The sequence below is a fragment of the Stegodyphus dumicola genome, chromosome 2, assembly GCF_044657685.1.
Source record: "Stegodyphus dumicola isolate Sdum_Otavi_A_Nest chromosome 2, ASM4465768v1".
Lineage (NCBI taxonomy): Eukaryota > Metazoa > Arthropoda > Arachnida > Araneae > Eresidae > Stegodyphus > Stegodyphus dumicola.
Window position 1 is genome coordinate 115,387,170 of NC_140769.1, and position 25,683 is coordinate 115,412,852.

At 32.7% G+C, this 25,683-nt stretch overlaps 2 protein-coding genes across 7 annotated transcripts in view; one reads left to right on the forward strand and one right to left on the reverse strand.

The window, feature by feature from the left end:
* Nucleotides 1–12,317, reverse strand: part of LOC118188532 (betaine--homocysteine S-methyltransferase 1-like) — an 80,177-nt gene extending 67,860 nt beyond the window's left edge. Inside the window, exon 1 of the mRNA XM_035358985.2 lies at nucleotides 12,183–12,317. Coding sequence (XP_035214876.2) covers nucleotides 12,183–12,194 — 12 coding nt within the window. The 5' untranslated portion in view covers nucleotides 12,195–12,317. The remainder of the gene's footprint in view (nucleotides 1–12,182) is intronic.
* LOC118188531 (dimethylglycine dehydrogenase, mitochondrial-like) overlaps nucleotides 12,261–25,683 on the forward strand; it is a 147,954-nt gene continuing 134,531 nt past the window's right edge. The window contains exons 1-2 of one of the 6 annotated variants that reach the window (XM_085811052.1): nucleotides 12,261–12,379; nucleotides 24,871–25,014. In XM_085811052.1, coding sequence (XP_085667178.1) covers nucleotides 24,905–25,014 — 110 coding nt within the window. In that variant the 5' untranslated portion in view covers nucleotides 12,261–12,379; nucleotides 24,871–24,904. Of the gene's footprint in view, nucleotides 12,380–12,571; nucleotides 12,765–18,791; nucleotides 18,903–21,320; nucleotides 21,546–24,179; nucleotides 24,312–24,870; nucleotides 25,015–25,683 lie in introns of those variants that run through there. The other 5 variants (XM_085811047.1, XM_085811051.1, XM_085811048.1 and 2 more) reach the window with 5 other exon arrangements.

A 25,683-nucleotide genomic window follows, 5' to 3' on the forward strand; every position in this document is an offset into this window, starting at 1 on the left:
CAAACACCAATGAAAAATGGTAAAACAGTTAAAGCGACACTATAAGAATAGAAAGAACGCTAGAAACAATAACAAAGTATGAAAGGAAATCGTCCTTTCGTGCAAAATTGCGTTTCGCCAAATTTTCCTCCCCCCTCCCTGTCACTTGTGGAGAAGTATCTTTTCACCATTTCTCCCAATGTTTTCTTAATCTCGGTATCATGTGCCTAATTGGGGAAGCAAGATGAGTTTGGTTTATTTGATTATGGAAAAGCACTCTAGAGCTATCTGTCTAAGAGGAGAGATGCCTTCGTATAGGATCTTCATAAGGAACTGGCTCATAATTACATTGCATATGGGGAAAACTACAGTAATGCCCATGCAGCCCGTTGGCCTTGAAATCGAGCTCATGTGGAACTACCAGCGTTCAGCAAAATCTGCGCTCGGCGCTCATGCGCTTTCCAGACGGGAGCTTTTCCTCTATTTTCCTTATTTCTTTAACCTCTTAACTGTTACCTTCCTCTATCTTCCTTATTTCTTTAACCTCTTAACTGTTACCTTCCTCTATCTTCCTTATTTCTTTAACCTCTTAACTGTTACCTCTATTTTCACATCACTTGCTTATATTGATATCTACAATTATAAGTGAGCTATTTTTATGTGAATTTCAATGCATGATTATTAAAGTTTCTTCCTAAGTTTCTGTTTTTAGCTCAAACGGCGTTAGCCCAGAAAGGCTGTTAATTTCGTTTTGGCATTTTGCGTTGGAAACTTTAAAAGGCTGTATCACTTTTCAAATTGTAGCCACCAAATATTATCGCCCTGTTTATAGTTAAAGAAACTAAAAAATGAAGAATTTGCATAAATGTATGCATGTTTCCCGCATTGTGATAAAACAACGGTACCTAGAGCATCAAATTTTGAATAACGTAAGCCTCCACCCGAGTATTGGCATCTGGAAGCCCTAATTTGGAATTTGTTTTATTATCTATTTCATATTTTGTAAAACTCACGAATTCTTGATTAACAAACTATTCCTTGACGAGACGTAACTACAATGATAGAACACCACCGAGTAAATCTAACTCGTTCATCGCCTAATTTAGTTTACTCTGCATACATTTTATGTGGTTTTTTTTTTATTATTATTTCTTTATATTCACTATAATAATTAATTAATAATAGGTAATATATTTTTACAGTACATTTAAAATAAGAAATGCAGATGTTTTCTAAAAAGCAGGACATTTTTGAAAATCGGCGGGACGCGAGAGCCAAAATCGGCACGTGTGGTCACTTTAGCTTAGCTGCTACTAAAAATAAAAGTATTTCGAAGAAAGACAAAGCTATGTTTTTTTTCCGCGCCTGCAAAATGAAACAGAAAGTGAAAAGCTTAACATAAACTGAGAAGTTCCGCCAAGAGAAAACTGTGAGCCAAATTATATCTTCGAATTATTCCATAAATTTGCCACCGAATTTTACAAAATTGGATGATTAGGCATAATTTGAGATGCAAAACTGAAAGAGGGGGAAAAATGGAAAGGTCATTTCAGAAAAAGTTCGATTTTGTGTCAAAATACGTACGTTAGATCAATCGCTATATATAAATTCAAAACATAAAAAACGCAACTTGAATTTCGTGCAATCGGCCCAGTAGAACGGAAGATAAATGTCCCCCCCCCTTTTTTTTCCTCGGTGTACCTATCCTAGTGGGTTTTATTTTCTATCTTGAGTATTTTCTTGAATATGTCTCTGTCTGAGCAAAAAATATTAAGTTAATTATATATATACAACATCTTCCAAAGGCTTAAAATTTTCTTGTGAAAGTCCTCCAGAGCGGGGAAGAGATTGCAGTAACTTCGGCAGCGTTGCCGCGAAGTCATAATTCTTTTCTGAGCGCATTCACCTAAAAAAAAATGAAGGTCACTATAGCCTGAGCGCGAAAACGAAAAGATGGTACGGTTAGCGACCTTCGACGGAGATCAGGTCAGAGAGCGGTAAAGATTTCCACTGTTTTCTGTTCCTTACCATGTGCACGTGTGTTGCTGGCGCTAGCGTTCATAAATCTCATATTTGTGAGTATTCATGATATTCAAATAGTATTTTGAATGTTATTTGTCTGACAATATGTTGAAGAATGAGTTTTTTTTCATCGACTATAAAATTTCATACGTATACTGTAATAATGTTAATTGAAGGTAAGGGAAATAAAAGCGGCGGTTTGCGTTTCCCTCCTTAACAACTTTATAGTGCAAGACTTCAGTAAATCTTTTCATTCCCTACCCTGTGTATATTTGAAACTCATTAACATTGCTTTTTCAGCTGATTTTCAAGAAAAACTATTTAATTTGTTCTCAAATATCTTTGACAATAATTTTATAGTTCTTGTCTCACTTTTTAAACTGCATGGCATATAATTTTATTTTAAAAGAAGTGAATTTATTTTAATATATAGAGAAAAAATAATAAAAACACATACATTACAAATTAGAAACGTATGAAATTACTGCTGTAATGAAACGATTCAAAATGATGCGATAAAATCGAAAAGTTAAAATTTAAAAAATCTGATTCGTATTTTGAAAAAAAAAATCACTTCGAGTTGCACTGGCTCTTGTCTAGATGCACTTATATATCAAATTTCGTAGCCCAGGGTCTATTAGCTTATGCGCAGCACGAACGAAAGGCACACAAACTCTTTCTTTTATTATATATAGAGACTAGCAGCTACGCTGCCAGCCTACGTCTGATTTTTAGATATACCCGAAAAATATCTGAAGGAAACTCCAAACGTTAAATTTAACAACTGCACAGATTTTTACTCTGCAGAACAACTTCATCAAATAAATAAATAAATAAATAAATAAATAAATAAATCTGAAATGTTTCAGATTTTAAATTACGTCCAAAGGGGCGTTTTTTAACATTTTGTGTGTTACCTTTCTTTGTTAAATATCATGTTCCTCGCACTTAAACCATAAGATCCAGTGCAACAGCAATATCGCAAAATAGTTTTAAAACGAGCATATCTTTAGAATTTCCGATACAGAGACTCACGCGCTGGAGATAAAAATGTTTTTTCTGCACAACGTTGCCATTGCTCGCTTTGAAATCCTTGAGTTTGTTAATCAAAAATTCGTCAAAGTTTTAAAAAATAGGAAATCGATCATAAAACAAATTTCAAATTTCAAATTTGGTCTTCCACATGCTCATATTCGTTGGAGGATTACGTTATTCAAAATTCGATGACTCTATGTACCGTTATTTTATGACAATGTGAGAAATATACATACATTTACGCAGATTTTCATTATTTAATTTCTTCAAATATAATGCAGGACTCTAACATTTTATGGCAACAGTTTGAAAAGTGAACCGACATTTATCCGTCCGACGCAAAATGCCAAAACGAAACTAATAGTCCTTCGGGATTCAAATCCCTTTGGACTAATAAAATAAAAACACAATTTTTTTTTTTAAATGTATTACATATAACAAAATTACAATGAAATAAGCAATATCCCTTAATACAAATATTAATTATCCTAATAAATAAATTAACCAACTTCCCGTTGCCTTTTCTCAACAAACGTCCAGCATCCAAGAGAAACATTAAATTTAAAAACTGCACAGAATGATCGCCCTCTTTTTTCCAAGTGGCAACAGTGCTGATTTTCAACAGTCAGCAATCCAGTACACAATTGAATAAAAAACTGTAGCCAAAACCACATTTTAAATTTAACACTTGACATTAAGTATACATTCCAGCAAATAAATAGTACTTGCTTCGGCAATGTTATTACGAACAAAAAATATAAGAATTACGCACATTATAATAAAAGAAAGAGTCTGTGTCTTTCGCTCGTGCTGCGTGTAAGCTAATAGACCCAGGGGTACGAAATTTGGTATATAGGTGCATCTAGACAAGAGCCAGTGCACCTCGAAGCAATGTTTTCAAAATTCGAATCAGATTTTTTAAAATTTTATCTTTTCCTTTTTATTGCATCATTGTTTTAGAAATACGGTTTTGGCAACAGTTTTTCATTCAATTGTATACTGGACTGTTGACTGTTGAAAATCAGCACTGTTGCCACTTGGAAAAATGAGGGCGATAATTCTGTGCAGTTTTTTAATTTAAAGTTTCTCTTGGATACTGAACGTTTGTGGAGAGCTTCTGAGCTTCTCTTGGATACTGGACGTTTGTTGAGAGGAACGGGAAATTGATTAATATATTTATTAGGATAATTAATATTTGTTTTGAGGGATATTGCCAATTTCATTGCAATTTTGTTATATGGAATAATTTTTTTTGGGGGGGATGAAGTTGTTCTGCACAGTAAAATTCTGCGCAGTTTTTAAATTTAATGTTTGGTGTTCCATTCAAGCATTTTTCCGATACATTTAAAAGGCAGGCGAAGGCTGGCCGCGTAGCTGCTGGTCTATTAATAAGCCAACCTGTCAATGCAAGAAAAATTAGTAAAAAAAAAAAAAAAAAAGTTATGTTAGCGCTGCAGGCAGCTGCAAAATACAAAAACCTGGCTGTAGTACATTAGCTCTTTTGAAGAGACGAAAATATATTTTAAGTAATTTAAATTTATTTAAAATTTTAATACATTTTAAGCCCAATGTGGCGTTAGCCCCAATGCTCTTGAAACGTGTATGTGTTTGTAAATGAAAAGAAATAAACGGCAATTTGGACGTAATATAAAATATGAAAGCTTTCAGACTTAATTTTTAGCCCAAGGTAAAGTGACCACACGTCCCGATTTTGGCGGGACAATCCCGCTTTTTGGAGAACTGTCTCACCGATTTTTAAAAAAGTCCCGCTTTTTAGAAAACATCAGCATTTCTTATTTTAAATGTACTGTAAAAATATATTACCTATTATTTATTAATTATTATAATAAATATAAAGAAATAAAAAATACATAAAATGCATGCAGAGTAAACTAATTAGGCGATGTAACGAGTTAGATTTACTCGGTGGTGTTCGATCATTGTCGTTACGTCTCGTCAAGGAATATGTATTGTTAACGGCGGATCAGCTAGCATTAGCTGAAAGGGCTATTTGCTTTCCACACCATAAACCACAATCAAAGTTTCAGATCAATTGATTGTACGTCGCAAATGATCAAAACATTGTACGACAAAAAATTTGCATGTGCAAGGACAAAAACCGAAGCAATTATTTGTAATGTTTTTTCACTATATTCGTTTTTACAATTTCACAATCGCATAAATTAGATTTAAATGCACATTTATGTCCATATATTATGATGCTTCCAACCACAAAGATTTAAAATTATTTCCCACAATTGTTAGACTTTTTGATTCAGAAACAGGAGTTAAAATTAGAATATTAGATTTTGTTTCATTGCTGGGTGAAACTTCATAAATAGCTTTTGATTCAATAAGTATTATTTTAAAAAAGAATAATTTGAACAATAAAATATTGCCTATTGTGAGCATAACACTAACGCAAATTTTGGTGGAAAAGGTACAGGAGGCATCAATAACTTTTTTACGAAACTTAACGAACATTTGAACCAAAACATTATTGGAGTAGGTTGTGAAGCGCACATTCTACACAGTACTATTCAAACAGCATCTGAATTACTTTCAGTGGATCTTGAAAATATTATTGCAAAAATTTATTCGTATTTTTATATATATAATGTGCGTCTTGGAAGTTTGCAGGATTTCTGTGAAAGCGCAGAAATCGGATATAAAATAATTATTGGTTACAGCAAAACACGATGGCTAGCTCTTTTACCAGCTGTAGAAAATATTTAAAAAATATACGAACCATTAAAATCATATTTTTTATCACAAGATAAATGTCCCAGAATATTGCAGCTCTTTTTTGAAAATGACACATCACAAATTTGGCTTCAGTTCATCCACAACCAATGCTACATTATTTCACAATGCTGTGAAAATTATTGAATGGGACAAAATTTCAATTACGAAAGTGTCAAAACAAAATTGAGAGAAATTTAGTAAAATTTATTAAATTTAAAAACAAAATTGCGAGAAAGAATTGATAATGATTACGTTCCTTTAGGTATTCGAAAGGACATCACTAGGTTGGAAGAATAAGGTGCCATTAAACGACCGGATTTTCTGAAAGAAGTCGGAAATTTTTATAATAGCTGCTTGGATTATCTTGAAGAACAGACAGTTCAATTCAAGAATATTAAACATTTTCATTGGGTGACATTAAAAAAAGGAGATTTTATGGGAATACGTGGGCAAATCTTTTTAATATATTAGTAACCATTTTCCGAAAAATAACTTTTGCGAAAATGATCTTTTTGATGAGGTGTCTTTGGTAAAAGGATACGTTACTGAAGAAAAAATTAAATATTAGTTATCTGCAAATGTGGAAACAGACAAAAAAATGGACGTAGTTATTCCTTCATTTTAAACAGAATAATATTCTTTATGAAAATTGTAGAACAAGAACTCTCTCTTCCAGGAACAAATGCAGCAACAGAACGTGTTTTTACTAGTATCAATAAAATATGAACAATTGAAAAAACGCAGTTGAACATTAATAAACTTTAAAATCTGTATTGAGCGTAAAATATAATTTCACCAATTCATGTGAAAAATTTCACGACATTTTAATAAATGATCCGAATCTATTGCAAAGTATTCACTCGGAAAAAGATATAACCGTGAAAGAAAAATCGTATTATTTAATAAAATTTTAAATTAATTAAAAAAATAATATTTGTAGAAACTATAGTTTTTTACAAATATTTTATAGTAACCAATAGTTAATAATAAATATATTTTTGTATATTTATAGACAAGTAAATGAATGCATACAATAAAATATTTTTTTTTTTTTTTTTTTAAACTATTGGTCTGCTTTCTTAACTAAATTACAATTTTCATTTCATTCCATTTGTCCCGCTTTGTCTTAATGAAAATGCGGTCACTTTAGTCCAAAGGGCGTTTAGCCCAGAAGGGCTATTAATTTCGTTTTGGCATTTTTGCGTTGATTCACGATAAGCGTTGTTTCACTTTTCAAATTATTGCCACCAAATATTATCGCCGTATATTATATTTAAAGAAATTAAATAATGAAGAATCTGCATTAAAACAACGATATCTAGAGCCATCCAATTTTGAATGACGTAATCCTACTGTGAATATGGGTATCCGAAAGCCCAAATTTGAAACTTGGAATTTCTTTTATTATCGATATCATATATTTTGTAAAACTTTAACGAATTTTTGATTAACAAACTAAACGATTTAAAAGCGAGCAATGGCAACTCTCTTACGGAGGGGGGGGGGATTTTTTTATCGCCAGCGCGCGGAACTGTGTATCGGAAATTCTAAAGATAAGCTCATTTTAAAATTATTTTGCGACACTGCCGTTGAACTGAATTTTATGGTTTAAGTGCGAAGAACATGATATTTAATAAATAAATGTAACACACAAAATGTTTAAAAAAAAACGCCCCTTTGGACGTAATTTAAAATCTGAAACCTTTCGGATTTTTAAAATTTTTTCAAAAATTTTATTTTATTATTATTATTATTATTTGGCCATCAAATAGGCGGACATTTTGCATTGTATATAGGGGCGCACATTCACATCTCTGACTCAAGTGAAAAAAATCGGTAGGCAAGGCTCTGTAAATTATATTTTATTTTAAAACTAATCTCAGAAACTGTTAAACTAAGTACTTTCGTATTGCTATAATGAATTTAAAACTACAAATTATTTTTAAATGCTGCACTACCCATTTTTTGTAACAAATATTTTATTGAAATCTCTCATGGAACAGAAAACATCCTAAAGGGGGGAAAAAATTGCGGAAAGAATACCACCTTTTCAAAAATCAAAATAAAACTGTTTTGTCTAGCATCACATATTTTTTGTTAGAAAATTATTATACTTCAAGGAAAAAGGTTTGATTTCAGAATTATTCCCCTTTCCCGAAATCTTTATGACTTCAAAGACAAATAGAAATTTTGCAATATATGCAAATAATTATATAGTAATTGGAAGATGCTCTCTTTAAGTTAAATTCAGTATACGAAGCATCGATTTTATGCGCTCACTGAGAAAATTAGATCTAGGAAAAGGAAACTTAGGAGGGAATTGTGGATAGACCGGTCCCCTACTTCACGTAGACTTCGGGCTGCTCTCCCCCCCCCCTAGATACAGTTATGGATAAGTTAAGTTCTAAGGGGTGTTGCTTCAGGTCCCCTAGTTGTGACCCGCTCAGACCTTACCTATTTCTATGGCGGCTGAGACGTTCTTTGGCTGAGGGACGCCATGTGTGTGTGTGTGTGTACAGTTTTTGTTTCCGTCCCCTAACACAGAGATGGGAGGAATTCAAGGAGAATGGATTTAAACTCAACTTGGAGAAGGGAGAGATTACCAAGACCTTCAAAATGGCCTTGGTTTGGAGCAAGCCTCTAGAACTCTTCCATGGTTGACCTTGAATAAACCATAGTTACAAACTTTACTTTTCAGCCTAAAGCGAAAGGAATTACAATTTGCAGTAGCATTGATTTCGATGTACATAACATATTTCTCTATCAAATTAATCTTTGTGAGATTTTAAAAATGGTTGTAGAGACACTGACAGAAGTACAAAGTAAAATACTTCAGAGATATTATACGACATTCAGATACGTATATCATACGACATTCAGAGATATACGATGTTCAATTTTACGAATTTACTTTTAGAGATCACTGATCTAGTAAAAGAAATTCTAGACTTCAAGTGCTAAAAATAAGAACGGATAGATCTCTAAGCTTTTTAACTAAAACTAAACTGTTTGGTGCTGTTTACCTAAAGTTAAAAACACGAGAAAAATTAATTTCTTATTGTCAGTTGTTCAGATCCAAATGTTCATAACTTGTCTACTACGGTATAATTACCTTGATTGACCGTTGCATAAAAAGAAGTTGCATGGGTTACAACCAGATACTCTGACTATGAAAAGTGAAACAGCATCATGAAGAGTTAATCGATTTATCTAAGACCATCGTCGTTTCTTTCTGAATATCATTTTGTAAAGTTATAAGATTATTTTGAAGCTGGAGTACATGAAAAATGAGCCGGGACTCGAATCTGGACCTTTTGAATACGAGCCGAGCGTACTAAACGTTACACCACGAAGGCATGCTGAAAGGAGGCTGAAAATACCTTATAATGTTTTCTCTTTACTGTACAGGTGGCAGAGTCAGTAAAATATTCACTTTATACCTGATAGTGAAGATCTTTCCAATAAAAAAAAAAAAAATCAAATAATATAATGTATGATATCAAAGAATTGCAAAATATAATAAAAATTACCGAAAAGTAAATGCTAACTAATGTATGCACATGGAAAAAACATAGCATGTATATACGTTTTACAATTTTTTTTTTTTTTTTTTTTAATGGAAAAAATCAGAAACTTCAGTCGTCAGTTAGCCCTTATTTTTATTTCAGCTTTTGAAAAACTTTTGATCACAGATAGAACTTCGTTGTTTGAAAGAATTCACATTCTGCGTTAAAAACCTCAGGCTCAGTACGTCAGGAATTTTCAACACTCACTGGTTTGAAAACGCCTTCCCCCCTTCTCCAAACTGTCTTACTCATCGTCTCCATTCTCGACTTCAATCAAGCGCAGAATGATCTGTTTCTATCAATCAACACGCGTTATTACAATATCATGCATGGTATTTATATGCAATTTTAAGTATCATCCTAGTAGTATGTAATTAATCTCATTAATCCCTATTCTGAAAAACGTCTGACGAAGAAAGTTTTTAACATCTCGTAGAATGTGTTTTTGTTTTCACTACACGACTTCCTCATCCTGACAAAATAGAAACTGCTGCCACTTCACTTGAGGGAAATATTTGTAACAAGCGTCTGCACAAGCGATTTAGTATACGTGTAAGGTGGAGAAGGGAATGTAGGACTAAATTTTGAGTAATTAATAGTTATTTTTTAAACTAAAAGAAAATACAAAAATCTACATACAGAGCTAGTTTATGATGACATATAGATTTTTAAATGCTTAGTTTTTTTGGTTCCATGAATCTTCTATTAAATTTGCATTTTCTGTCTGTATTTTCAATTCCTGTCGATAACGATGAGAATGTTTACCGTTCGATATTATAAAAAGAAATACTCGAATGTATAATTAGTCATTTTATAAACGTTGATGCTTGAGAAATATAACAGAGTTGATGCATTTTCTAGTGTCTCTCTCTCTCTCTCTTTTTTTTTTTTTTTTTTTTTAAAGTAGGTGTCATTTTTTAGTCCAAAAGGGCTTTGTCCCTGTCTTTGCGATTTTGCGTCGAATCACTATATAAACGGCGTATTGCTTTTCAAATTGTTGCCACTAAATGTTAAGAGTCTTACATTATTTGAAGAAATTAAATAATGAAGAATCTGCATAAATGATGCATGTTTCTCGCATTGTAATAAAACAACGGTACCTAGAGCCATCCAATTTTTAATGACGTAATCCTATTGTGAATATTGTAACCTGAAAGCCTAAATTTGAAATTTGGAATTTCTTTTATTATCGATTTCATAATTTGTAAAACTTAACGAATTTTTGAGTAACAAACTCAACGATTTAAAAGCGAGCAATAGCAACACTCTTACGGGGGGGGGAATTCTTTTTATCTTCAGCGCGCGGAACTGTGTATCGGAAATTCTAAAGATTTGCTCATTTTAAAACTATTTTGCGATATTGCTCTTGAACTGAATTTTATGGTTTAAATGCGAAGAACGTGATATTTAATAAATAAAGGTACACACAAAACGTTAAAAAAATTGATATAATTACGTTTAAATTACGTCTTTTTTAGACGTAATTTAAAATCCGAAACCTTTCAGATTTTTTTTTTCCCCCTCATTTCATTATACTTTTGGATTCTTTTTCCATACCAGCTTATTCGAATGCTTTAAATGTGTTGTCGTATTAACAGTACAAAAAAAAAAGATTCGACACTTACAAAAGGGGAGGAAGTATTAATGATTCTAATATACTTATAACGATAATTGTAATTAACAGTAACTAAATTCAAGAATTTTTATTCAATCTTTGTAAATGGTACCACTTTTTAGCCCAAAGTAGCTATTATAAGTAATGAAGAATCTGCATAATGTATATATGTTTTTCGCATTTTAAAAAAACAACGGTACTTAGAGCCATCAAATTCTGACTAACGTAGTCCTTTATCCGACTATGGTCAGCTGGAAGCCTGAATCTTTAATTTCGAATATGTTTTATTATGTATTTCATATTTTTAAAACTTTAACGAATTTTTGATTAAGAAACTCAACGTTTTTAAAGCGAGCAGTGGCAACACTGTACGGAATAAAACATCTTTATCTCCAGCGCGACACTGTCTATCGAAAATTCTAATTGCTGTTTTTAAATATTTTTAGCCCAAAGGGGAGTAAGCCTAAATGCTCTCGCAACGTGTATGTTTGTGTAAATAAAAAACACCCCTCTAGGCGTAATACAAAATCTAAATTTAGAATTTTTTTATATTTTTATACCATTATTAGATTTATAAATAATAAAATAATCATAAATATAAACTGACGCGTTAAAATACTGGAATTCTAATGGGTAAAACTTAAAAGGTTCTTATTACAGATTAAAGTAGTGGAATTTATAAAAAATTCTTTCAACCTATTTCTTTTTTTAATTTTTCCACCAATCCCTTAAGTTAAGGATACTCGGATAACCTGCACTTGGCAAATATACTGTGCGATGCCTCAGAAATTGAACAATTTTGTAAACGTAGAATTTAGAAGTGCGGAACTGTGCAATACTTATACTACAGAAAACACTTTTTACATTTTTTAATTAAAAAAATTAACTCTTCTTTACAAAGTTGAACTGTAATCTAGTAAGTTTTCAATATAGCAAATGGACCCCCTCCATTCATGAGCCTTTTCAAAATAATTAATTTCATGGACATTTTTTAAGTTATTAATAATTTGAGACTAATATTTTCTAGGAAAATGATATGTGAAATTACGAATTTGCTATGTAGCATAGAAATATTTCATTTCATACCAAAATTTTTACTTTCTCAGAAGTATTTAAGAAAATTCCATGTATTTTTTTTAAGTAAATTTTAAAAATTTCAAGAAATATAACCACATGAGTCTTTTTTTTTTACAAACATGTAACATGAAACAACCACTTACTGAAGGTGCCATCTTCTTTGTTGAGGAGAAGAAAATACCCAACGTTTCAAGAACAAGACAGATCTCTGTGAAGCTTGGCTTGGGCAAACCCGTCTTATTCTTTCAAGACACACCTCTCCATTCACGTGATTCTGTCATCTAACAGGGGGCGTATATTTCCTGAACCATTTCTACTTAATTTATATAGAATCTTTGAAGTAAGACAACTTTTTGTGAAAAAATATAGTTTTTTAATAACTCTGAAATCAGAAATAATACTTCATAATGTGAAATATTTATTATTTAAATATATAAAAGGAAAGATGATATGTGGGAAAGACTTATCACCCCTCCGAAGGAAATAAACGAATCCAAACTCGCAGTCACATGGTACTACTGACTGAAGTGTGTTCGCAGAGAAGTGAATCGCGAAGAAGGAATAGGAGATGAAAAAGTTTTTTTTTTTCTTTTTAAAATAAACTTATTGATTTGTTTCTGTAGTAAATCAGCATTAATTGAAACTTAGTTAATCATAAATGATTGGAAAGCTGCAGATAAATCTGCTTTCTGTAGATTGATATCGCTTATCAGTAATTTTAAGAGGTGAGTTCAGAGTAACGCAATTTTCTTTTCATGTTGTTTGTTGTTTCGGTTTTTTCAGCAGTTTTAAAATTTTACGCCAAATTTAGGAAATTTTTTTTCACGAAAACTGAACCGAATAATTTTATTTTAGATTTGGAACCAAAAGCTTTATATATACAGAGCGGTGAATTTAATAGTTCATGTTTGAAATTGTTCGTAAATAATATGAGAAGAAATCATTGTTTTTGCTTAAAATGTATATTAATTGTGCTTTAGGGTATTCGTTGTTCTTTTAACAGAATTATTATTTTTAATAACTAATAATAGTCAGTAGTTAGTTAAATATAATGTAAGTTAAATTCTCATTCATTCATGTTTTATAAGCTAATTTTATTCTTATGGCTCTTAACAGCATTACGTATTTTATCTGAGATGAAAAATGTGCGATAAACTGAGTGGCTTTTATTCTCCCCCCCCTAATTATGTAAATTTTTATATACGCTAGAACGGTAAATTTATACGGTTGGAAGTTATAATTTGATAATGACTTCATTATTCTGAGAATATTTAAAAATTAAAAGGCTGATTAGTTAATTATATGCTTCGGCGACTTTATGCGTAGGGAAGCAGGCTTTCAAGGAGGGCATTTTAAGGGAAGCTAGTTCTATTTCTATTATTCATGAGAAAACCTCAAAAACCGATTCTACTAGCCCATTCAATCAGGAACTGAATTACTCCTACTCTGCGGTTTAACCCATTTGCCCAGTTTGTCCTTTTATTATGAGCTCAATTGGTCTTAATTTTTTCACTGCAGGGAATTTTTATTTTAGTTGCAATAAATATATCTTTAAAAAAATGTCTGAAAGGTTCAGATTTTAACGACAAAAGAGTTTGTTAATGTTTTTTATACTCTCGCTGAGTTCGCAATTTACCAGTCTGCTATTATACTTAAACCTTTTTAAACCTTTTTTTTTTTCGGGGGGAGGGAGAGGGAATCTGTTTAACTTTATTATTAAGCATATTTTTCTTTACAATTATGCCATATGCTATTCAACAGCAAAATCGCAAAAATTTTAAAAGTAGCATACGTTTAGAATTTCCTATGCGGTGTTGGGATATATTTTTTTTTCTATTTTTTCACCCTTTTCTCAGTCCATTCAGTTTTTTTATAAGAAAACTATAGTAAGATGGCTTATAAAACTTTATTAAGTAACACATTCTTCGCACTTACATAAAATTCAATTCAACAGCAAAATCACAAAATAATTAAAAATATTAGCATATCTATAGAATTTCCGGTAGAAAGTCTTATGCACTCATGATAAAAATGTTTAATTCCGTACAGTGTTGCCACTGCTTGTTTTCAAATAATTGAGTTTATTAATCAAACGTTATTAATTAAAGTTTTGCAAAATGGAAAATAAATAAATGTATAGCGTCATTGTATGAAAGTATTGAATACTTTTAGCTAATTAGATATGAATTAAACGTATTTGTATTATTTAAGTCAATCCGATTCAAAAGTAAAAAAGAATACTCTAAGAACTGCATCTATTGCTTTCAGATAGCTTAGTTTGTTGATTCACAATGGTCAGCTTCAATTTGAAATATCTTACATTTTGCTGAATGTCAACAGACTCGAATGAAAAGTGAAACGACGCATTTACAGTGATTCAACACAAAAGCTCGTTTTGAGACTAATAGCCATTTTGGGCTAAAAATTTGATTAGGACTAAATCTTAATAACATGAAACAATGTTCTCAGAAATTTTAATGCCGTAGAGCCTTTGACGTGTATTTTAATGGAAATTGAAAAACTCAAGAATATGAGTTTTGGATACAGAGTAGTAAAAACACCCTGCCCCATACATATCTGATGGCTTTCATGATTAACATTAATATTAATCTAGACTGTACCGTGTATCATTTATATAAGAGAATATCGAATATTTTGCAACCAGAAGACTCCTTTCACACAATAAATTTAAAACTGGGGGGGGGGAATATTGTTTTTCCACTCATCCATAGAAGAAAGTCTTTTATTAATTGCATTTAATCTGTAATTATGCACTGAATCATCGATTTTCGAGTCAGAAATTCAAAACCAAATGAGTTGCGCGTTGCTACTTCCCGTTTCCTATGTCCATTTCCCATTATAATTGGACATTGCATGCTGACCAATGTACCGCATTCAGTCGAAATAAAAACACGGACAAAGAGAAATTCTTCTTTCCTCTCCTTCCCTTCCACAATGTGACAGAGTGTGTGAATTGTGCATTTTCCTGTCACAGCCACAAGGAAAGGGAATATTCATTGTCAAATAACGATTTTAGCCCAATTTATTATTATTTTTTAGTGTGCTAAAGCAATGCCGTCGTCTCACCGCATGAGCGGAATGCCTATAAACTAAAAACCGGAAAAAAAAAAAAAAAAAAAAAAAAAAAAAGAGTTTTCCAATTCATTCAAATAGGTACAGGTGGAACAAGTAAAATTTCACTATTGGTCACTTAGACATAATCCTAATGCACTAAACTGTGCAGTTTCACTCCCCCGTTTCGATGCAGAACACTCGGGTTACGGATCCGACTATCTCTCACGCCTCGTTTCCTACCACCAAACCATTCGAAATAACTTTCGGCTTACGGATACTTTGAAGTGCCTTCATGCCGCACAGACACTTTACACTTACAAATATCCGTGCCTTCCCCATTAGCGTAATGTCAGACAGCACATTAAATTCATCAATGTTAAACGAACTTCGCTTACTGCGCATGCTCAGAGTGGTGTACCGTTGGAGGTGAAAGAAATTTGTTCGTCAAGTCTATCGCTGTCGAGTGATGTTAACAATCACAATATTGTGGAAATTTGTGTAAAGCTTTAACGTCAACGCTGATTTACTTGCTTACTTATTTAGTGCTTGTATAATTTTATTTTAGGTTAATTTGTCTATAAACATGACATTTAATATTTGTTAACATATCTTAAATGTAATAATTATTTTGACTTAAATTGTTAACATGTTATAATTCAGTAATTTAAACTGTGTTTTGTTCGCTTGGTTTTTTAACATTATAACTATCAACTTATTATAACAACTAACTAATTAACATTATTAACTCCTTTTTTCTATTTTCTAATTTCAAAGAATTAATTAAACAGCGTTAAGAAACTGGTTAATTCTTCGATGTTACTAACAAACACTTGCTATATACCGCCCATACGGTAAATTCAAAAACGAAGCTGACTGCCGTACCAGAAGGCCCGGGTTCAAATCCCGGAGAAGGCACGAATACAGTGGAACCTCGAGATACGAGTTTAACTCGTTCCAGCATTGAACTCGTATAGCGAATTTCTCGTATCTAGAAATAACTTCTCCACTGAAAATAATGAAAATCTAGTTAATCCATTCCGCACCTCCAAAAATCTCATTACCATCTCATGTTCAGTCGACGTACCTGGTGTTTTTCGTAGAAAGTTTAAGTACAGATTCTTAGCCTTAGCGCAAATGATAGCTTCCGACATCGAATCGTCTTTAAACTGCTTCTCGTTAATCCACACCAACAACAGCTTCTCGTCATCTTCTAAGAGTTTTTCACGGTGCTTGGAAATAACGGTAAATCCTTTGGTCACATCAAGTTTCTTAATTTCTTCCTTTTTCTTCAGAATACTGCAGATCGTAAATATCGAGAAAACGGCAGTAAGTCTTTGCCGATTCCATCACTCTTACTTATGTTTATCTATGATTTCTTTCTTAATTTCAACGACCATGGCTTCCCTTTTTTTCTTTGCAGCACTATCTGAGGCAACAATCTTCTTGGGAGGCATCGTGAAATAATTATTTTCAAGTTAAATGTAAAAAACAATTAACTCACAAGCGCACAAAACACGTAGATCAAAGAACATCGAGTGATCTGACGAGGGGATTCCCCGAGTCGAGCCGGACCTGGGAAACGCGTCACCCATACCAACAACCTGGCTCGTTGCTCGTTACTCGAGTCAATGCTCGTATTCAGACACGAAATTTTCGCTCATATTTTCCTCATATCTCGAATTACTCGTATATAGAGGTGCTCGTATCTCGAGACTCAACTGTACTTATAAATGTATAGTGTCTGTACGGCATGGGAGCACTGAAAATATGTGGTGAGCAGAAAGCTTTCTCGAGAGATTGGTGATAGTGGAAGAAGGTGGAAAACCCTCGGATCCGCCCCCCCCCGGTGTCCTCTCTTTCAAAACTGAGGGCGGAACTGAGCATAGTTGGATTGTCACCTGTATGGTGCTCAAAGCTAAAGGCTGGCCAACGACAGACGCAATCTTGTAGTACTCCTTGACACCATAATAATTTGTGGGCTTGTTCCGATTACATCAGACAAGTGAGATTAGTAAACGCAACAGCTTGCTACATTCGTCAGCGTTATATATATATGAATGGAACGCATCGTAAATACTAAATTGCTTTTACTTCTTAGAAGTAAAATCTATAAAATTTTAACGAATATATCCTATTTTGTAATCGTTTTTTCAATGATTTCCGCATTACTTAAGATACATTTTTTTCACCGGAATGTCTTAGCAATTTCTGGTAAAATCAGAAATTTCGGTTCATTATTATTTTTACTATTATTAACATTCTGTGCTTTGGGGGTTTATATTGTTACGAATTTTGTATACAGATAGATGATTTTAGTGCCGTTGTATGTGAAATTGTATTTTTTGTGTGTAATGTAACATGAAAAATTTGCTTTCCGGAAATGTAAGAATAAAGGGCAGTCTATTAACATTGAGTAAATGGCTATCTTGCTAAATACCGCCAAGCTGGCTGCGGTTTTAGCGACTATTTTTGTCGCGAAATTTGGCGAGCTATAGCCAGAACTCGCCAAGCCTGGCGGCATTTTGGCCCGGCCCCTGTATCACCATAATAGGTATTGTAATTGAATAAATATAATTGACCCCTATATTAGCTGTAACCGTAATTCGGCTGTCATATGCCTTCCAGGAATAAAAGCAGAAAGTACTAGAAATATCTCGGCGGCTGGGTGAATACTATATAAGACCGAAGTTTTTTTTTTTTTTTTTTTTTTTTTTTGTTTTGCAGCTGAGGATGGTGGTTCGGTAAAACCATCGAAACTAGTCCTGTGAAAATTTTGTAAATATAACGCTGATTTTTGTTGTTTGACTTCTGAATTAGTATTTGTTCGGCGTGTTATTGTGTCTTAATTATTTCGGAAACTATTTATAAAAATGTCTAGATTTATGATGGGCAGACCTAGGCAGTCATGTAATTGTGTATTAAGGATTGCTTTTTACATAATTGAAATTATTTGAACTAATGTGGAGAGACTTTATTTTAAAAGTTGAAAGTTCTGGTTATATTAATCTTAGTTCTTCGTTTATCACGGTAAGAGAGAAGAAGAATGCTGCTACATGCGGTCAAGTCGTAAATTTACAACCTCTTTTTATAAGGAGGAAGCTGAAAAGGAGGTGTCAATCCTGTTCGGGATCGTGAGAAAATGTTGGGTTCGTTTAAACATCTAACAACAGACACGAGGAGAAATGGTGTAACACCAGGATGCCTGGGTTAAAGAACCCTAGCCCTTGTAGAACAGCTAAGTGATTACGAATTATGCCAAAAAATAACCTAAGCATAAATCGAACAAATGTGAGAAACAAATTCAGAAATCTCACTTTCAAATTAACCAGTGATTGTCATGTCCATGATCATACTAATCCATGATAATGAAGCCTACTAAGTACAGAAATAATCCATAGCGTCATATCTGAGCAACTGCAAATTTAATCCTCATCTACTATTTTTAGCATTGCTAAAGCTGCCTGGGATCCAACTATCATCTTCTCAGCTGTAGTTTTGGCTGTCCTAATCTTCTCGATATGTGCGATAACTGTGCTAAGGAAACCCCTGATTTTTGAATCTTGCAATCAGTTGATTGCAGCGGTCATCTCTTCAAGTGGCGACTGTAAACTTCCTTTAGCTCTGGAGCTATAGATCGGTCTTGTTTCAGTCACTTTAACATCGGGGTTTGCAAGTTGCGGGAAGTCATCAGGGGTGGGAAGTTTCATCTGCTGCTTCTGCGGGTTATGCTTCCGAGTGGGCTGTTTTTTCTCTACGAATTCACATGTGATTCCCTACAAAACAGGCAGGTAGGCTTATCTTCTTTTAGCGTACTTCTTTTAGCGTTTATACAGAGAAAAATACAAACTGAATTCTTCGAATGAATGCAATTTTGTACTATGAAAATGTATTATTGAACGATAAACTGTAAGGTAAATAACATCTCTTTTTAAAGCCATATGTGTTATTTTTGGGGGGGGGGTATCTGTTTCGGGGGAGAAAAGCTGGGTTAGTTTTTCACAATGGTACAAAGGTGGCTATTTTTCGTTTTCGCCGATTTGTTATTTGGGACCGAAAGTTTGCAACATAAATTGCTCTTTTTTGAAGTATAAGGCGCACAGCTTTCCTTAACTGGCAATTACAGATGGGAAGCGAAGTTTCCCTCTTCGGAAGATAAAAGGGTTCGATTTTCTCCTCACGCGTTTGGTGACTCATTTTGCTGGAGTCCAGAGGTCAAGTATTGTGAACGGCAGTTCCCCCCCCCAACTGGTTTGGGGGGAAATAAGAAAAAAAAAAAAAAGATTCATTTGGTATTGGTCATAATTATATTTATCTCCATTATTTTATCTCTATATTATAATATTTGGTGAGCGTTGAAAGCTAGTTTTCCCTAGAAGCAGTAGAAATCAGATTTGGTTTGGTTTTCGAAAGCTTAAGATATATATTTAAAAAAAAGAGGAAGCGAAGTTGCCCAATGTAGGTTTGCTGTCTGGCAGGACGTCACAAACTCTGTCTAAACATTGCCTAAACTCGAACCTTCCATCCTTATGATCGAACTTCATCATCCCATGGCAGGGCTTAATTTCTAAGATTTGAAGTGCCGGAGCCCTATGGAAGACCGTCAACAAAGAGGAACAAGAGTAAATAAAGAAATATAATGACTGTTAAACTCATTAATAATTTTAAAATTAAATATTTAATAATTATTAAATTAATTAATAGCTATTTAATTAATGTTTATAAATTGTTATGTAATCAATAATTATTATATTATTAATTTTTATTTATTGAAATAATTGAAGATTGTAAGTTGAACTGTAAGACTGAAGTAATTAAATAATTAAAATTAAATAAAATGTAAAGAGCTAAATTAAAATAAGCGATTTTTAATATAATTTTATTCTTAAAATAAAATTTTTTAGATAAAATTTCGACTGAAATTGTTATTCAATTACATAAAAGAAATGCCGCTGCCTTTTTATTTAGTGCCCCGGCTAGAATTATGATTTATTTTGTTACAAAAACTAAGAAGCACCGCAGCAATTTAAGCTTTGATCGTAAGGGGGAGTTCTTTTATCATCAAAAAAATTAAATATACTTAAAGTATAGCTGATGAAAATTCCACGGCGAAACAGAATGAGGTATGAGTGCGTGGAAACAAAAAATGAGGGGAATCTTGGTGAGAGAGAACGTTCTCTTTGACCGCGGCTGTCTGCTGATATAATATAATTAGGGATAAAATGAGTCCTGAATCTAAGGATGAATGTAAAGTTGCTGGTTACGCTTCCCTCCCATTAGTGGATACTGTGGGAAGACGCTGTATAGGATCTTTCCCAGCAGTTTATCTCAATATTTTACTCTTATTGTGCTCGATGTCAGTTAACGCAAATTTAAGAACACAAATTTTCCTTCCTGCGAGAATAATTAACTGTAAGCATAGATAACAATACACTAGATACGATGGCATGGCGAGACATTTACGCGTTCCTAAACAAACTCTTGTTGTTGCCCTTCTTAAAGGGAAAGGTTTTCGCTTGTGAGTGAGGGGACTTTACTTGAACGTCTCATATTCTCACGAGTTCGTATTTCGAGGAAAATAGAGTATTGCAAGGTCTGCTTATTGTTAAACTAAAACGTTAGGAATTCTAAATTTTTTCGCTTTAAATTTTGGTTCAGTTTTATAAAAAGAAGTACCGAAGCTCACCTTACTTAGGGCTCCGGTGCGCTCCGGCTAGAATTGTAATTTATCTTAATCTGAGAAGTACCGAAGCCGGGTTCAGGCGCAATTTTAGGGCATAATAAAATACACTTTCTTACACCATATTTCAACTTCTTTATAGATCTTATATATGGTCATGTCATTCTGTGATCATATAATTTATGCCTCATTTAGAAAATTTTAAAAAAAATGCCAATTAAATCGCAACACAGCGAGCCTCTGACCTCACTCCGATGGATTTCTGGTTCTGGAGTTATCTAAAATCTAAGGTGTCGCATCAAATCCACAAGATTTGTCAGAATTGAAAGCTGCCATAACAGATTCTTCCTTCGACGTTACGTTCGACTTTGTTGTCAACAATCTTCCGCATGCAATGCTGTTATCGTTTGCGAAGGTTTTTTTTTTTTTTTTTTTCTCTCTCTCTCGCCCCTCGTGTGTTGCCATTGATCCTTTACAATGCTGTTCTTTGCAAATGTACGTAATCGTTCCAACATCGTAAGGTTTTTCAATGCGCAGGAAAAAAGTGGGTGCTGCCATTCGAAAATTTCGAAATTTTTTCACTGTAACTACAAGAGTGAGAGTTCTATTGTTTTAAATCATCAGTCTCCAGCGCATATCTCTCCAAGTAATAACACCTAAAATTTCATTTCAACTGGATACGCCGCGAAAGGTTTATATATCTGGGACGCTTTTTTATGACCACACTGTATATAAGCGTACGTAATTTTTGTAAGTAAGTTATTAATTTATATCTAATTTTTGTGATCATATGTCATCACTGAATATGTGTGGTGTATTATATACAAAATTTTGATGAAAACTGATTTTAATTTCCAGATTTCTGTGTTCTTTTATTTACACTGTATTTTAAATAACTACTGTTATTACACGTAATACTTGATTTCTACGGCCCCCGCAATAAAATGCTAAATTATGTAAAAAAAAAGTACTTTCACTTTTGACTTCTATTTGCTATCACGAACCATGTAATATCATAATATCATCTAAGTGATTCTTGTTAAAGAGGTTTCGCAAATTTGTAATGCTGAAAAGCTGTTAAGATATTTCTTTGCTTTTTCTGCTACAAATTTATAAAATTATATAGTTATCTCTAGTTATCAATTATTACATTAATTTATGTGTAAAATATGCACGAGTACTGCATTTCTTGATATAATCTGATTAGCGGCTTAGTAACTTTGAAAACTGTCAATGAATCGTAGCTGTTAGAGTGTAGGAAAAAAGTCAAAATTATCTGATTTAGAAAAATTACTTTTAATCCTTATTTTTTGATAATCTGGATTATCAACAGAGATAATCCGAAGCTCAGTGTGCATCCGCTTTTTATTAAAATATTTAGTATGCTGTAAGCAAAGAATTGTTTGCTCTTTTAATGCCTGATAATAACTTCTTGTGATATAAAATATATTTCCAATTTACCCTGTAGAATATGAAATAGGTCTCAACAACTGCAATAAATTCACATTTTTCTCTAGAATACATTCTTAACTATTTATCACACCCATACATAAATTCAATGCTATTGTGCAGACTAGTAAGAATATATTTCAAGTTTTCAAGAACGTTTGAGTACATCTGCATGAGACATAAAACTCGACTAAGAATTTAAAAATACATACTAGATATTCTCAGAATATGACAGATGTATTCATTTTTGGAAGTAAAGATAAGATAAGATAAATGATCTGAGTGCTATAATCCTAAAATTATCTTTATAGATGTGAACTAACATAATTTTATAGCATTTATTTGCGAGTTTTAACGTCGCAGCTGCGAACTGTATTTATAAAATAATCATCTTATGAAGAACTTAAGCTTTACAGGTAATACCTTAACGTAATCATACATAATGTAAATTTGGAAATTTTTAGATGTTTTTGCAGAGCTCAGAGATTCTGTAAACTTCTCTGAACATTGAAAGAAGTTTACAACTCAATAACGAGTTGAGTTATTGCGAGTCTCCCCCCCCCCTATTTCTTAGTTAATCGATGTCAGTTGCACTTCTGTTTGACCAGCTAAATCAAATAAATGCGTACTTGTGACGTATTTTTGCGTATTTTGAATGTATTTTTGAAAGAACGACCTATTTATTAATTGCACAGCTGGCTTTATTGTCAGACGACATTAATTCTTCTTCAACATGTTTTAACTGAGCGTATTAAATATACCATTCAAAATGCAGTTATATGTGGAATTAGATTTAGCAGATTTCGCGTAAAACTTCAGCCAGAAATTCTCAAATTTAACACGAAAAATTTCGTGACGGGAATATGGCTTTGTTGTGGGCATGGCATTGAAATAAATCCAGTTTTATTGAATTTTTTTATATATCTGAATCTTTAATTATCTGTTTCTTCCCTTTATCAGTTCACTATTCTGAGAATTACTGTGATTTATGTAAATTATGATACAAACAATTAATTATTTAAGTTATTAATAATTAATTATTTAAAATAATTATTAATCATGTAAATGTAAATTCTGTAATTATTTAAAATATGCATAATCAGCAGAAAGGAAATTTGTTGAAGTTTGATTTAAGTGATTTGTACTGAATCGTGCATTACAAAAGCCATCAAAAATATCTTTATGCGTTATTTATTTATTAAAAAACTTAACATCTGAAGAATAACATTTAAATTATTCTTCTTCAGGTGATTTTTACTATGCTCGTTATCAGATAGTGCGAAAAATTTGTCACAGTTAAAAAATAATATCAAATAATTTGATAAACAGCTATGTAATGATGTATCAAAAGTTCTGTAATCTAAAACTGAAGGTATTTCCTTCAAAATAGTCATTTATTGCAGCAACGTCCGGTTACAGCGCTCGTACACCATGTCATCTTCAGAAGGAAGAAATCGATAGGAGCAAAATCTAATGAGCAGATCCCCCCCCCCGTTTCCTATTTCACTTGCCATACGGGCAAACAGGAAATTGAGGCCCACATTCAGTGGTGTTTCATTAAACCTGTTCGCTGCCTAAATGAGTGGTAAAATTAGCCACTAAGTAGTTGTAAATTGTCTAATTAAATATTGCAGTTAAATTCCAACAGCAAGTTCGTCAGACTAAAAGTATTTTGGATGGTAGTTCTTCCGAACTAGTGTTCACCGGCTTAATCTCGCCACTAATCTCATTTCTATATCTGCTAGTATTCGTGTTTCCTCTAAAACGCTCGTATTAATCAGTGTAACTATCGGATAAGATATCGGTAATTCTGCTTTCGCTTAAAGCGACCTTTTCAAGGTTGTTAGCATAGTGATAGCATTTCCTAATCTTGAATGCTACAATTTCAGCTTAGAAATAATAAATTTATTAGCACAAAGGGCATTAGCCCAGAAAAGCTATTAATTTCGTTTTGGTATTTTGCGTTGGTTCACTATAAAAGGCTGTAAAGACATTAGGTTTTAACTGGAAGCATGAAAGATGAAAAATGAGCAAACGCCTTCGCCGGGAATCGAACCATGGACCTCTGGAGGTAACTACACTACTTTGTAAGGTGTTTCACTTTTCAAATTGTTGCCACCAAATATTAGAGTCTTGCCTTATATTTAAAGAAAATAAATAATAAAGAATCTGCATGAATGTTTGTTATGTTTATCGCACTGTGAAGAAACAACGACACCTAGAGACATCAAATTTTGAATAACATAGTCCTCCGCTCAAATATAGGCATCTGAAAAACCGAATTTGGAATTTGTTTTATTATCTGTTTCATATTTTGTAAAATTTTCGAATTTTTGATTAACAAATTCAACGAGTTAAAAGCGAGCAATGAAAGTTTTTTTTTTTTGGGGGGAGGGGTCTCCAGCACGCGAAACTATGTTTCAGAAATTCTAAACATATGTTCTTTTTAAATTATTTTGTGATATTGCTGTTGAATTAAATTTTACGGTTTAAACGCGAAGAATATATGATATTTAATAAATGAAAGTAACACGTAAAACGTTAAAAAACGCACATTTGTGTGTAACATATATTATTATTATTACTGTTGTTGTTGTTGTTGTTAAATTTTTATTATTTCCCTCCCCTAGTTTGAATCGGCACTTATTTGATTTCGAAATCTAAATGGCGTACCTGCAAAAATCAGTAATGAATATATTTGGATCTGTACGAGAACCAATAAGAACTCACAGCACCATTAGGAAATGTTATCGAAACTACGTAAGTTACAGAAGGTAAGTAAAAATCTCTAACATACTACAAAAGAAACCATTGTCTATGTATATATACCAAGGGTGGCCAATTTCTGTGGATATATATATATGCACAGAGAGACTTAAAAAAAAGAGAGAGAGAGAGAGGAAAGTGTGTCGCGATACACCTTTTAAAATACTGACAAACTTAACACATTAGAACTTGTGTCTTGTGTATATAAACGTAACTAAGAGAGGGTATTAAACCAACTCGTCATTTAATTAAAAATATTTATTAATTAAAAATCAGCCAAAGATCAGTTAATAAATTAAAAATCAGCCAAAGATCAGTTAATATTTATTAATTAAAAATCAGCCAAAGAAAAATACAGATTAAATTTTATTTTATTATCTTATTACTAGTGGCAAGTCTGCGTTTGCTTGTTCCCAACCAAGCGTTCATAATTTGGTATGTATCTAAAGGTAAATGATATTGAATCATCAGTATGGAAATCAGTAAATAGGGAATGATGTTAAGTCTTCGTGAACTTATGAAAAAGCAGATTCACATATAAGTACGTAGATCCAAAATAAGAGTAGATATGTTGGTTACATTTGGTGATACTGGGATAATTTAGTTAATCGACGTACTTTCAAAAGCATGTCTAAAAGTTCTCTAGTTAAGTAATGTTAGATCTGTTTGAAGTATTA